The 15,693-nt window shown below is 44.5% G+C and overlaps 1 protein-coding gene across 5 annotated transcripts in view; it reads right to left on the reverse strand.

Moving 5' to 3' along the window:
* The window catches only part of RABL6 (RAB, member RAS oncogene family like 6), a 292,198-nt gene that overhangs the window by 18,464 nt on the left and 258,041 nt on the right, over positions 1-15,693 (reverse strand). For all 5 annotated transcript variants that reach the window (XM_051636505.1, XM_051636502.1, XM_051636500.1 and 2 more), the window contains 4 exons: positions 14,855-14,946; positions 13,844-13,984; positions 12,864-12,969; positions 7,581-7,684 (listed from right to left, as the gene is read on the reverse strand). In XM_051636505.1, coding sequence (XP_051492465.1) covers positions 7,581-7,684; positions 12,864-12,969; positions 13,844-13,984; positions 14,855-14,934 — 431 coding nt within the window. In that variant the 5' untranslated portion in view covers positions 14,935-14,946. The remainder of the gene's footprint in view (positions 1-7,580; positions 7,685-12,863; positions 12,970-13,843; positions 13,985-14,854; positions 14,947-15,693) is intronic.

Raw genomic sequence — 15,693 nt, forward strand, 5'->3', positions numbered from 1 at the left:
TTATGCACCAAAGAGAAAAGATAAAGGAGCTTAACTTGCACTGAAGTCTGTGGAGACTGTATCAGGTTTGTTTGGAAGGTGTACAATGCAACATACACCCCCCACAAGCATATAACAGTGTCTTTCCAGTGCATCTGTCACTGCACTGCAGGGCCAAGCAATGGCACATCACTCCTTCCCCGAGGATGAGGTCACCACAGGTGCCACTCAGCATCCTTCAAGGCAGACTGTGCAAAGCATCTGTGGTGAGGGAAAGATAAACCAAAGGAACCTGCAGTTCAGCCCTTGTCCACAAAAAACAAATGCTCTGAATACACAAACCCCATGAACTGCCACGGCCTGAACAGCCACCCACGAGACCTGCTGGCATGGGACCTGCAGCTCCCTGCCAGGAGCACTGAACAGCTCTGCTTTGTGGGGCTCAGTTCTCCTCTCAAGCCCCACTCAGGATTAAAGTCTCCTGCCACCCAACTGTGAGGAGAGATTAATCCCAGCTGATCTACAAGCCCCACCCCCCCCTCCAGTTTATAGCAACAGCCAAGAGGCTCAGGCACTGCCGTGTCCAGCATCCAAGGTCCAGCCCTGCCACTCTCCTGGCAGAGCTGAGCTCTCCAGCTGCCTGTGTGAGCTCCTAAATCACTGATGCTACAGGAAAACAGAACCAAACAACCTTTGAGTCTCTAATCAAGATGCTGTGTCCCACCAGTAGGGCAACAGGGTGATGCATGTAGGAGAAGACATGCATCTTGTACATGTACAGTGAAGATTAAGGAACAAGAATCCCATATGAAGCACATATAAAGTACATATATAGCCATTCTGGGACACAAAATATGAAGTTCAAGGAGTACTTAAAGCTGGACCCAACAAAGCACAAGGCACTCTTGACAATATCATGCTATTTGAAGATTTACTGTACTTTGTGCTATCAAAACTGCCCATTTTGGAAAGAACCTGCTTTGTTCTGGGCAAGCAGCCAGCTCCAGAGGGAGGGAGGGCTGTGACTACCACCTGTTTCTCCTGCAGAAACACATCAATTTAAAAAGCTGGAGGGAAAAAATGCTACATAACTGAAGTATAAAGAGTGTCATTCTTCCCTCCAGCTCAGCTAGCCTGGAGAGTAATACACATACAGGCTTCTGCACCTGTGCTCCTATACCATGGTTATTTGGGGACAGGGTGACATGGGCTCTTACCCCACCACAGCACCAAGGAGAGCTGTGGCATGTGTACTTTGTGTCACCTTCCTCATCCCCAGTCATACACGTGGGTCCAAGCACTGTGCTGTGTGCCATGACACCGGGAAATAAAGATGGACTGATACTGGTTTCACACAGGCTGCATAAACCAGCTCCGCTGAACTTTCATACTCCTATCTTTTTCTGTGGAAGAGGTGGGTGGAAAAACAGCATCTATGAAAATGCTGCCAGCAAGCTCTCAGTAATTTCCAGGGTGGAGGTGTTGAACATCCTCCACACTTTGAAAATACTACATAATGCATGAATGCTTTTCTCTGGCTTTACACACACCCTTCAGAGGCACAAATGTGGCTGTTTTGGGAACACACCAGGCCAAACCTGCCATGTCTGCTTTTTCCTCATATTCTGTAAAATCTGGCCATCATGTTCTTTGTTGTACCTTTTTTGTCAGTCACTCACAAAAGGGCTCAATCAAAATCTTACTGTGAAACAAACAGCTTCATGTCCACATGAGGTGTAGCAGACCATAGAATCATAGAATCATTAAATCATTATGGTTGGAAGGGACCTTAAAGATCATCTAGTTCCAACCCCCCATGCCATGAGCAGGGAACCCTACCACTAGACCAGGCTGCACAATAGGAGCAAGTCCTATTAAAGCACAAGATGAGCTCATTTGTGACCTGAGTACACTTCTTCAGTTGAGAGACAGAGACAGCAAAAGTGCCCTGCAAGACCAGATCGGTTACTTGTCCTCACCTTTCAGTCGTTCCATTTCAGGCCAAGTAACAAGTCCACATCCTCAAAGCCCCTGAATAATTCACTGTCAGTTGGACCTGCTCGCAAAAGGAGACTTTTATGCAATATTAAAGATGAACGTGCTCTGCAGGAACAAGTATTCATCAGGGTCTGAAGTTACTGCTGCTCTGCTCCCAGAGCAAACAAACAAACAAAAAAAAGCAGAAAAAGGCTTGTTAGCCTCACAGTTCCTAAAACTGTCACAACTCATGTTCATTGACTATTGAAGACAGGAGCAGCCTGAAGCTTTTTGGCTCCTGGCTGTAACGTACTGTGATCAGTTTTTCAAATATATTTCCTGTGGCAAGAATGACTTTAGGTTATTTTATTAATTGTGAAACTGATGATTAATAGGCCACGTGACATCAGTTTAACTGGGGTTACTGAGGGTTACATTTCCACATGTTTGTTTTGGGCTCATTATATGTACAGAACCTGATTCCCCCCTAAGCCCAGGTCCCTGAATATGAAATGAATTGCCATGTAGGGTTGAACCCTGCTGCCAGGCCTTGGAGGGTACAGTCTCCCCCTAGGAGCTCCTCAGGTTTTCCTCTTGACACAACATGGATGCAGCAGGATAACCCTCCCAAGATACAGGACACACTTCATGTTCTATACTTCTCTAGCAAAACTGATGATTACCATCTTAGTTGCAATTCATTCTTAATGCAGCCCCACAGAAAACCCATACTAGAGTCCCATCTAGTACACACTGACTTCTGATGTGCCTGACGGCAACAGTGATTCACAGCAAGAGGAAACAGTAAAGTTGGGAAGAGGGAAGAGAAAGGGAAAGTGATTTTACTTTCCTAACTGGTAATTCAGCCTTTAGCCAGTGTGATTCCAGACCTGTACTTCCATATAGCTGAAGATCCAAGAAAACAGCTCTAGACAGCAGAGAGTGCTGGGGTTACTCAGCACCACAGTTCTTGCAAAATTACCAGCAGTGCTTGATGCAGAAAAAAAAACCCCAACCAATAAACCCCAAAACCCCAATCAATGACTTTGTAGGAATAAAGCTATCTCACTGAGGGAGCATGTCTCACAAAAGAAGAGTCCTCACTAGGAGAGTGCAAATGCCTTGCTGCAGTCACTGGTCCATCATCCACAGGACAAAATGAAACGGCCTTCAAGTTGTGCCAGAGGAAGTTTAGATTGGTTATTAGGAACAACTTCTTTCCCAAAAGGATTTTCAGGCCCTGGCACAGGCAGTGGTGGAGTCCCCATCCCTGGATGGGTTTCCGAGCCGTGTAGATGTGGTCATGAGGGACATGGGTGAGTGGTTGCCTTGGCAGGGCTGGGTGAATGATTGGGCTGGATGATCTTAAAGGCCTTTTCCAACCAAAATGATCTGATGATTCAGTGATCTTCCCCACCTGGACAGCAGCACATGGCTATCCAGGATGGCCAGACAATGCAGATGACAGCCGTATAGCAGTCCAGGAAAGTACCCAGAGGGAATTCTGTGACAGAAAACCTGGGACAGGTCCTGTTGCTGCAGAAGCTGTAATTTGGATCACACGGTATCTCAGATAATCTGTAGTCCAACTGCTATGGATATATTTTTACAAAATTAACAGCTTGCCTAAGAGATCTTAAGCACAAGGAGTAAATTATCTGATAACTTGTTTCTATTGAAGAATTCCTGTTGGACTTTGAAACCTTATAAATCATAGAAACATAAAATCATCCTGGTTGGAAAGGACCTTGAAGATCATCAAGTCCAACCATAACCTAATCTACCAGTTCAGTGCTTAAATCATGTTCCTGAGCACCACATTTGTATTTATTATGAACACTTCCAGGGATGGTGACTCCACCACCTCCTTGGGCAGCCTGTTCCACTGTCCAAATCAAACAATCACACAGTGGTTTATAGATTACAATTTCCTGAAGCTCCTCAAAACTGAGTGTGAGAGAAGATGGAATTTCTCATGAAAAATAATTTAAGTATTTATTTTGACTAACTTATATTACTCTCTAGCAGGGAAGAAGTTAATTCAAAGAGAGTTGATTACTTAACCCTTGAAATTAAATGCCTTTTGGTATTAGAAAAAGAGTAATACTAGAAAAAAATGCAGCCAAAGATAAAAGCTCATGAAAACTACACATTAAATCTGCTTCTTATTAATTATTGCAAATGTCTCACTAGCAGCTTATTCCTAAAAACAAAATAAGGATGTGCAGGATGAGCTTTCACAATTATTGAAAAAATATTTCTCCATGTGCACGATTCAGTGAGGGAACAGGAACACAGTTTCCCTTGTGACAAAAGACAAGCTGGCTATCATTAAAGATGGACAAAATGAGCAAATTAGGTACAAATTCAGAACCAAGTAAAAAAAGTCATTGCTGTTTGTTTAGTAAGAATTGAGGAGCTCAGAAAAAGCTGAAATGTTTTTTAAAGAGGACTGAAAATGTAAAATCTGAGAACCTACAGAGAAAGTGCCAGAGCAGGAGATGTGGCAAAGCAGCAAGGAGACTAAGCCTAGGGAAGGAGCTGGAAGCAGCTCAGCGTGTCTCCCCCAGGCAGAGCTCGGCAGCGCTGCCAAGGGACAGCTTACGTAAGGCATGAGGCAGTGCCGTGTGCCACCTCGTGTCTTCTCTGGGATACACATTTTGGAGCAATGATGTCTTGTCCTCGGGTACCCAGCTGCAGCAGCAGGAAGAGTTCTTGTTCTCTTTCTGTTCTCACCAATCCCAATTTAGCATCGGTTATTGTGACAGAGCAGCTACGAGACACACACAGATGTCCTAGTGCTGTCACCTGCCCCTGCTCCACGGCCTGATTTTATGGCAGGAGAGTAGGAACTGCCTCAGAGGAGGTGCTGCAGCAGCCTCACCACAGCCTGCAGCTTCCACTGCCCAAGGACACCTCACCTTGCTGCACAATTTTTGCTGAGTAGCACCAGAACTCCTGTCTTAACCAAAGCAGCTGGCACAAGGTCCTCACATCTGCTAAGGGTCAGCAAGGCCCTCTGCTCCAGCACACAGCATAAACACAACCAGCCCAACGCTCCAGAGGCTCACTGTGACATCTGCTCCAAAGATGATAATCCCAAGATGATGGGCATAGACAAACATGGACACAAGGACCTTTCCAAGCCCTAATAATGAGCACTGCAGACCTGCCCCCCAGCTGCAAGCTCTGATTTCCACCATTAACTGATGTCCACACCAGCCTAAGCTGTTCACTAACAATCAGGACTTTACCCAGAGTTCCCTACCATATGAGTGTGGTTACTTCTTTCAGTTGGGATCTCAGCTAAAGGACTTTAGCCTGCAGATAAAAACTGAACACAGGAAGAGTACACTTTTCAACTCTGGAGTTGAAGCTCATCTGTTTCAGAGAGGTGCCACTGGAACAGACTCATTGTTCCTACCTGGGATGCAGAGACAACAATCCTAAAAAAGCACTGTCCTTTAGTCAGTGTGATCAAAGTACTTGGACATGACATGGCCCAGTGCTTTTCTTTTGGGATCAGTGGCTCAAGCCAGGAAGCATCCAGGGATATTTTCAATAACTTTCTATACCTAAGTGTTACTTTCTGAAAGCAAAGCACACTGGTCTCAGCACACAGACATAAATGTGCAGGGAAAGCTGAAGCTGGTCAACTGCATAGAAATGTCAGTTTTTTTGCTAAACCAGAATCCTAGGAAAAAGTCTTGCTGTTAGCATGTTAGCAACTCCACTGCTGTCAGGTAGGGTGGCTAAGGTATTCCTTAGGCCATGCTAAGCCAATTATGCAGCCTAAGAGTGCAATTAGGCCCCCCGCAATGGCAGCCCACCCAGCAACTGAGCAGCAGCCCTCTGCTACTGCTCCCAGGAGAGGAGGTGGGCAGCTGCTCTGCCTGAACCTTCAGGTGCACCCCTCTCCCCTGTTCCTCCTGTGCTGGAGAACAAAAGGGCACTGACATGTGGGTCAAATGTTTCTCTGGCTTGGGAGTTCCTGCAGATGACTTGGAGTGATGCCTTAGGTGATGCTGGGCACCACCAACTGCACCAAAAGCTCCTCGCAGCTCACACAAGGCCAGAACGTGCTTTTTGATTTGTCAGTGCACAGTGCCTAGAGCAAGGTGACCAGCCTGGCCCCACGATTCTGGATGCCACCACTGCAAATGATACTCTTTAGTAATGACAGTATTTCTGCAGAAGCATGTGCCCAGACAGGGCACTCTCTGCCAAGGGAAGCACACCAATATTATGAAACGGTGCATGGTGCTGTGGTTACACTGGATGGGATGATGCAGTCTGACATCCACTGCTGGAACTAGGTGGTCTTGCCATCCCGCCCCTGTCAGCCCCCTACTGCTGCTGCTTCCCTTACAGTCTAGTGTTAAGGAGATGCTTCTCAGATCCAGCCCAGCTTAGATTAATTCAGAAGGCTGTGAGCTGAACTGGCACATACAAGGGCCCAGCAAATGCTAAAGCTGGTGAAAGGGTGAGAGGTGACTAAGTAGCAAGACCTTCTGGTGCGAGTTTGGAACAGCTCTGCCAACTCTTGATTTTTCTAACCATCCTCCCATTAGTGATGCTGAATAAACAGAAGTACTGGAAAACAATCTGACAGCACAGCCCACACAGCCCAGTCCTTTGAGTAGCTACATCAAGAAAACTGCTGAAGGCTAGAGGACACTAACCTGCCCCTAAGCAAAGGAAGGAGGTGAACATTCTGGAAACAGTGCTGCTTTATGTGTACGTGGGACATTTCAATGCTCTCACAAAGAAAAACACACTGAGCAAGGTTACAGAACTTGAAACATGGTCTGAAAAATGCTTGTCAAAATAGCTGTGCATTAACATTTCATAATTATTGATTCCAACTTCCAAATAAAGCTGCCTGTAAAGAATCTTTTTCCAGTTAATTCTGGGGTTGCTTTTTCTGGCTTGCACATTACTGCAATAAGGAACTTGCAGTGGGAATTCACAGAACACATTTGTCCACAACATACAAATCTGAAGAGATTCCTGTTCACTGTGCTACAGATGTACTGGCTTTGCAGACCTAATCTGGCAAAAAAGCTCGTTTCAAGCAGCAAGCAAACAGACAGGGCACTGAACAAACACGAGGCAGCAGGAACTAGCCACTCTTTCTAAACAGAATTTCAGTGAGGAGCCTAGAATTATTCAAAGGGAACAAAAGACAACAACGTTGTTGCTATTACTGTCTGCCTATCATAAGACACACAATAAACAGGAAAGCAATAGCCAGAAAAAAAGGAATAAACTTGTGTTCTGAGCAGTAGAGATGGAAAATATCCCCTTTCAGCATCAGAGGTTGCAACATATTAATCTACAGTCCCTTCAGCATGTGCTTCCTCCAGGAGTGCTGCTCAGCTCCACCTCCACCGCCCTCCTGTAGATCACGTGCTGTAGGAACCAGCCCCTTTCACAGAGATTCCCAAGTTTAGGCTTTATTTCAGGTGATGCCACTTAAAAGCAACATTTTACAAGATCCATGGAAACTATAAATGTTACTTTTGGGACCCTTCAGTCTGGCTGCATGCCATAACTGGGGCTGCCCAACATTCCCCTGACACACAGACTGCTACAGAGGTTAGACAGATTGCTCAGTGACATACAGTTCGTAGTTCTGATCTTCTGTCTCTTGCTGCACCGACAGCTCCTCCAAAGTTGCATCAATATCCAGCTGATTCGTCTCCAGCTGCCGTAGCAACGTCTCCCTCTGAAGAAAGAAAAACAAGCTGGGTCTGAGCAAGAAGGGTCATGGTAAAAGATCTCTGTGTGCTCACAGGGTACAGTGAGATCTTGTGTCACCACAGCAATGAATTAAACAGGAGCTTTGGTTCCTTTCACTGTGTTCAGTTTAAATACAGAAGCACAAAGGGAAGCTGAAGCAGTAGCAGAAGCGCATTAATGTGGGTAAGAAAGGAATATGTTCTGTGAGTTACACTCAACCAGAAGCTCATAATGTGTGATTTTCAGACACAGCATCACCAGTGGCATTTGGAGAACAGTATCAACTCCTGCAGAGATCAGCTGTGCAACCCATTCACTCTGATCCCGTACTTTTCCCCTGTGCTAAAGAAGCCCCTCTGTGAGTAGGGCCCAGCTGATGCAGTTACCTCACAGTAATTTTTTTTACTGTCAGGGTAGGTGAGTGAGCACAACCAGTCAACTCCATGAAATTTTATAAGTTGCTGCCCCTCTGCCTTCAGCTGCTGCCCACAAATGGGGGACATCCACTCCAGTCCATTTCAAGTGTGCAACAAAGTGAGTTGGCTTCATTAATGTAACATAGGGCAACTTAATTCAGTCCTTCACCTTCCACATTTCCAACAGAATCCAAGCAAAAACCTCAGCTGAGGGAAGTGCTGGCTGGAAAGGCTGAAAATCAACTGCAAATGGTCGTCCCAAGAGCCTGGATGGCACCAAGAAGAGATCAAAAGCTGCCAAACCCCAAGCAAGCCCCTGCCTCCTGGGGACGCTCAGAGCAACAGGCATGTGAGTCAGTTTACACACCCAATTCAGGAGTCAAAGTCACAATGTTCAGTGCCTGAAAGTGTCAATCCTCCCTCTCCCACTGTCTACAGACAAGGTGGCCCAGGCAGCAGGGAAAGCTTGTGCTGAGGCTCCTTGGACGGCTCATGGTGCTGCACCGGTGCCACAGGCTGCCAGGCTGCTCCACCGCCCTGGCAGGAGGAGGCAAAAGAACATGCAGGTTTTCTCCAATCTGCAAAGGTTTTTGCTTTTATAACAGCCTTATTCTCAACATACACTTAAGCCTTCTACTTCCACAAATATTTCTGAAGTTTAGCATCAGTAACTCTGGTGAATTTTTAATCCCATGTTTGACAACACACAAGCTCGCTGCAGAAAGATCCTACTGGAGTAAAGAGCACAACAGAAATCTACATAATTTACAGAATAAAATCCCTATGGGAAGACAAACACTTGTATAAAGCCATGGTGTTCAGTCTCCACTGCATATACTAATGACAATATAGTTTCCTAGACATGACAACTTCGGAGCTATCAAGAAAGTGTACAAATTTTGAGAGCAAGTAACTCCTCTGCCTTGTATCAAACAGGCCACACTGCTCTGCCCAGGGGATTAGTCCGGGTGCACCCTCCATGGGACAGGCTGATTTATATCAAATTCTATCATGACTTAAATCAGCAAGCAAGGTTTAAGTAATTTTTTTTGTATTAAGGGCAGGTGATTCATAGTGGTTGATAACCTTTAAACATGCTAATTTACTGGAAGATATAGTTTTTCTTCAAGAGCTTCTATGTTAATTTAAGCTAATTTTCTGCTCCCAAGGTATTTAGATTCTTCATTTTTACTTTTGTCATTGTGTCAAGAACTTGGCCTGATCTATATTTTCTTTTGTAGGTCATTTTTATTCATCACATTCATATGCTCTGTGCAGATGGAAACTTGACTTCAATTAACATGTATACAAAGAAGGATTAAGTCATTAGTTAACTCAAATTCCCTTTATTGTGGTAACAACATTTTAGTAAACATAGTTAAACTTGCTACACTAAACAGAACTACTATTCAAGATTTTAGAAGTAATTCTAGATTTTTGAATTCAAGATTCAAGAAATTAAAAATTTTACGTGACAGATTTCATCCTTTTATGCTATTCATACAGTGTAAGCAAAAATGAGACAAAAAAGGAGTAAGTTTTCTGCTTCTTTTCCTCAGTTTCCTACAATGAATGAAATAAATGCTGGGCAAATGAGCTAAATAAACAGAGACAGAAAGGACACAGCCCACCAGTGCTTACCCTGGGAACTGAGACAATGGCTTTTAGTAAACAAGTGGCAGTAAGACATATACCCAAGTTGTATTCATTTCAGTTTTCAGAGATCACAGTAAATTAAGAACTTAGATTAAATTATGAAAGAGTTGCATCTTATTTTCTAAAAATTCATCACTAATAACGGACTTCAAAATCTTCAGAAATCGATTCTATATTACTATGCTAGTATTAAAATACTAAAGAAATAGCTTATTTTTTAGCAATGACCCAAAAGAAGGGAATAAATCATGTGCTACAGGCCAATGCTTTGGCTGAATGCCACTTTTAAGTGCTTCCTGGCAAAAGGCAATTTCAGCTGTCTGCAGAACTTTGTCTCCTTCCAGCACAGCATCCGAAGGCCTAGCTGACCTGATCCCCTTTGCACATGATGTGGGCCACCAGCAACACCTAAACTGCACTCTCAGGTCTGACAATCCTTCCCCTGGAAAGGAACCAATAAATAATTGAAGAGCCTGGGCTGCTAGAGGGAATGTGCTCTGTTCTGAGGGTATGAATTTCAGCCACCACTTTCTTAATGAAAGATGCATGACTGTAAGCTGAACCCAGAAATGTGCAACTTCAGACCCATGCACTGAACACCAGCTCTGCTGAAGGAAAGCACGGGGCTCCCACACAGGTGAACAGCTCTTCCCCTTGAGAGCACAGAAACCTCAGAGCTCAACAGAGACTGATTAAATCCTACATGCATTTAAGACCTGGTAGCATTCCTCTCCTTTAACCCTGCTTTGCACCAACATGTCAGGAAATTACTCCTTTCTGGAGCCTGTTACAGGCAAATCTCTCTGAAGGTTTAAGCAGAACCTTTAGGAATTAAGGGTAGCTGTGATTTTCCTAGAAATGTGAACATTGTGGTTGTTAATCACACCTGGTGGGGCCAGCCTGGGCACTCCAAGGCAAGAATCCTAACAGGGCTCCAGGAGCAGCTGAACACCCAGAGCAACCCAGCAGCAGCTACTAAGGAGCAGCATGGAGCTCTGCTCAGAAACCCATGGCACAAACACAGGCAGGTCTGGAAAAACTAATTGCAGCACATCTTGGCTGATGTTTCACATCAGATGAAAGCCCCAAAGTCTGCTGGAAGCAACCAAAAGCCTCCAAATTTGCAGCATCACCTGCCATGGCACAAAATGGCAAGACCAGCTCCACACTGGATCCTATGCTGTGATCTTTTTCAGAATGCACAGAAAAGCACCTGCCTGCTATCCCTGTATAAGCACAGAACTGCAGGAATTAGTTTTGGCACTGCTGTTGCAAAGGAGAAGCCAGGCAGCTATGGTCTCATCACCCTGTCCTTGAATGACTGGCACAAGACAAAGTCCTCAACTGTCACCTTCTGTGTCAAGGTACAAAGAACAGTACAAACATATTTACAAGCATGGTTTATAAGTGCCCACCCAAGTCTCTCCTTTCACAATTTAGGAACTAAACTGAAATAAGCCTTTTCAGGTTTGTTTCTGCCGTACTGAATTATTTAATTACATTACATGACAAAAAAAAACACCAGAATTTGGGAGTCTAATTATATGGCACCTGGATGTTTTGGATTACCCCCAGTGCCACCCCAAGGAGAAAAAATGTGGGCTGGTCACCCCATTTCCATCACCTCTCCTAAGCAGCTGTCACTAGACTCTCCAAACAGCTAAAGGCTTTATCAGATTAATTTTTTTCTATTTCCTTGAAGACCAAGATTTGTCCAAGAAGTTCTCTGGCTTTGGGGCCGATTACCTTATCTAAGTAATCTAATAGCTTTCAGTCTCAGATGAACAGATCATGTTTACTTATTCACAGCACATTGAAATGAAAGGTCCCGTAAGACTCTCATCCTACAGCTGCTTCCAAGCAAACCTGATACTACAAATGCTTCTGTATTTCCTGCTTGTAACTATGGCCAGGAAAATAATCACATATACTGACTATTAACAGGATCATTATAAGCAGCTTTTGGAAACAAACCTGGCAGAAAGCTGTGCTAATTTCTCATCAACATCTCATTGAGAAAAATAGAAAGATCTAGAAAACTGACAAAAGTAACCTTTGAACTCATTATTCTGTGTAGTTTCCACATTGTTTACCACAGGAGCTGAGGTTATAAACCCAACCATTTCACCATGCTGGTTGATTTCAATCTTCTCCACTGACCAGCAAGTTGGGGTTATAGCTCAGAGTTCTACAACTTCCTCCTCAAAGAATTATTATTTGACTTGTTTCACTGGGTTTTTAGACATTCCATTTTCTTATCCTGCTTCTTTCTGCTCTGCAGCCTGAGGACATTGTAACATTCACCAATATATCCCAACTTCTTCTGAATTAGCATTTCAGTGGGGATTATTTGTATAAAAATACACACAAACATTTCACTTACTGGTGAAACATAATCAAGATTAACTGCCTGATTTTTTCCATCCAATAGGAAGCAATGATACAATAGCGTGTGTATCTCCAAAAAGCATATAATGTAGATCCCAAAAGGCTACTGTATGATCACCCCATGAGGTCCTCTTCTAAAGGACCACAGCTGAGAATTCCACCCCTCTGTGCCCGTTCAGCCTTTGCCTTTCCTCTCAGTCCACACAAGAAGCCTCAATTATGAAGGAAACAGGAGACTGGGATCTACATGCACAGGATCCAAACAGAACAGTTACTATGAGGGCATAGATTTTCAGCAGGTATCCCTGAACTGTTCAAGTTCATGGCCAAATCTCTTCTCATCTGAGTTTTAATTGAACAGAATTTGAATATAAAGTTTAACTAATGTGTGTATATAACATTTTTTACTTGGTAACTGCATCACTGGATGCAATTTTCTTGCCAGTGTTATTCATGACCTTGGAGCCTTTCTTCAGAGGTAAGAATTGGCAAACACAGCAGAGAAGAGTCCTCGTGGAAGCAGAGACACATTTAAGTCACAGGCACCAATGTACTCACATCATTTTGTTAACAACTCTTATGAAAACAAAAGTCTACTCAGGATCCTTTAACAACAAAAGAAACTTCAAATTCCCACCTCAGAGACAAAGAAAATGAAATCTGTCCCATTCAACCAGCACATCAGGGAAACACCCCCTCTCTTACCTGCAGCTGCAAGAAGGGGATGTTGAAGAACTTGTGCAAGTACTTGAGGCCAAAGCTGTTCTTCATGGAAGACTCAGCATAGCGAAAATATGAGGAGCCAGGAGGCCTGCCTCAACCAGAGAGAGAGAGAGAAGACAACTGTAAAAGGACAGGTAGTGGGTACACACAGAAGAGGCATTTGCTGAATGACATACCATGAGCAGTCCTCATTTACAAGCCAACCCCTCAACCCCCACGTGTAGACTAGTAGGTCATTCTGCCAGGGACTCCTTATTTTGCTTACAGACAAAATTCACACGTTGCTCCTCCTGGAGGGTGGCAGAAGGTGGCTGTTGTGTGGCAGTGTCCTGGGGCTGCCAGGCTAAGAGAGACTGTCAGGACACTGGGCCACTGGTTTACTAAACTGGGGGTTTCATGCCTTAAAACACAGAGAAAAGGCACAGTCTATTGAATCCTACCCATCAAAATATATTTTATACTAAATAACAGAGTATTTTAGATCTCTGCATAAGGGGAATTCTTGTCTGGCTGGCAAGGGAGGTGGATGACTGGGCTGTGCCAGTGAATGCTGTGTAGGGATGCTCTCAGAAGGAAGACAGGTTCACCAGCTGATTCTCTTGTAGCAGAACTATTTGGAGAACAGTTGTGCTGCAGGGAGAGGATTCTTTCACAAGAGGGACCATCCATAAAGAAGGTGACTTCTTGGGAAAAGTATTTCAGGAAGGCACATGCTGGGAGGCACTCCCTGTTTCCAGGAATATAGCTAACACTCTGCCCAGAACAGGCTCCTAGACCAAAGGAACAAGAATCCACTGAGGCTGCTGAAGGAGACACTGGGAGCTACCAAAGCCCTAAAGCCATGCAGAGGGCCCAACAGTGAACATGGTGTGCGTCCAAAGCCCAGCAGCCACACAGCTACCCAGGGGTGACGGGAGCAGCCAGGCTCTGCTCCCTACCTGGTGACCCTGGTGCCACCTCACCTGTTCAGGCTGTCGATGAGGTCCCGCACATCGCCAGGCAGAATGACCCGGTGCTCCCCCATGTCCCGGTAATTCCCCAGCACACACACTGGAACGTGGGTCGGCACTTTGGGAAGCTCCCTTAGAATATAGTTAAATGTCCTTCACCACAGGAGAGAGATACAGGCAGATGAGTGGGAAACATTCTGTGAGCAGTCCCATGCACAAATCACGGACAAAAACCCAAAGCAAGACTTTTTCCCAAAAATCTTTCCAATACTGTGGTTTCTTTTCCCCATCAGAGAAATACATTAACATGTAAATATGTTTATATCATTCTTTATTCAAAAACCACTTGACAAGTTCAATAATCCACTTGCACCAGCATCTTCACATCTCCTACAGCAACATTTCCCTCAGTCCTACAAAACTGTGTGGGGTGAGCAGAGGAAAAGGATTCACTCCCTTCAGCTGTTAACGGGCTCACTGACCCATATCAAACCTGTAAAGCACAAGCTTAAATATAAAGCACATCTTGGCATGTCCTCTTTCTACCCTGGCTTCCATATATCTCTCACTCTCATCAGCAGATGTGCAAAATGAACAGTTCATTATTTCTGCACATTAATGCAGCCTTGGGCCTTTAAATAACCCTTACTAACACCAGTCTTCCAGGGAATTTCTCAGTAGCATTTCTGTCTCCCTTGTGTCCTCAAGAGCAGGGGTTTGTGCCATGCCCAGCATACTTTGCACCCATGACAGCACTAATTACCAAGCCTCAGACAGCAGGATAGATCAGAAACCACAGCACACAAGCCCACAGACTGCTTGTTTGAAACAAGCCCAGGAGAGGAGCATATGAAATGAGTTGTCAGAAGATAAAGCTATTCTTTTAAGGGATACAAGCTTGCTTCAACTCATTAGGCAGCTTATTAACTCTCAAGTCCATCTGGGAATCAAGAGGCGTAGAACTGATTTGCTTTCACTAAACAAGGGAGAATCCTGTGGTGCCTGCTGCTGGAGAAGCCTTACCACTGCTTGGTGATGTCAAACATCATCACTACACCATTGCAGTTCTTGTAGACATCCAGGAACTCTGCATCCAGAGCCATTTCTGACTCTGCCTGGGGAAATAAAGGCAAAAGAAGCAGTAAATAACTTCATTCAGTTTCAGACTTGTACAGAACACAACTCATACAGTGATTAACAGGCCAACTCTCTGAAGTGACAGTTCCTATAAGAAATATCCACGGATTTCACACCATCATCGTTTAAGCAAGATACCTGGTGGTTCACAGCTTCCATTGCCCCCAGGAGCAGGACATGAAGCACCTGAGACTCTCCAAAAAAACCCATCTCACAGGAAATGCTAAAGCCCATCCCCTCCTCTTTCCCCTGCACCCCCAAATCCCATGTGGACAAGTTAACTCCATATAAGCTGCAGGATGGAGGACAGAGAATACAGATCTCATGCCATCTCTTTTCTGACCCAGATATTGAATGTACTTCTAATGCTTCTGGTATACAACACCAGGATGCAGTTTCTGCTGAGTTTTTCCCATGCAGGGCTGAAAGTATTTATTAGTATCTGATTTGCTTTTCATAATCTGGACTCTGCACACTGCAAGATACAGTACTAGCTACAACTCAGCCTCCAAGGCTCCTGCTGCAATTTGCTGCCTGTGGAACAATTCTCACTCATTTCCCAGGAGTGGAAAATGCACCCACATTTGTGAAGGAAGAAGCAGCTGTAGCATCTGTTCCCACAGAGACTTTTTCCCCACAGGAGAGTATTTTTAAAGAAAATTCCCCTAACCTGACTGCAGAGATTGAGCAGGACTGGCACTCTGGTGAAAAAGGTAACTCTTCAC

This window comes from Apus apus, chromosome 19 (genome assembly GCF_020740795.1).
Source record: "Apus apus isolate bApuApu2 chromosome 19, bApuApu2.pri.cur, whole genome shotgun sequence".
Lineage (NCBI taxonomy): Eukaryota > Metazoa > Chordata > Aves > Apodiformes > Apodidae > Apus > Apus apus.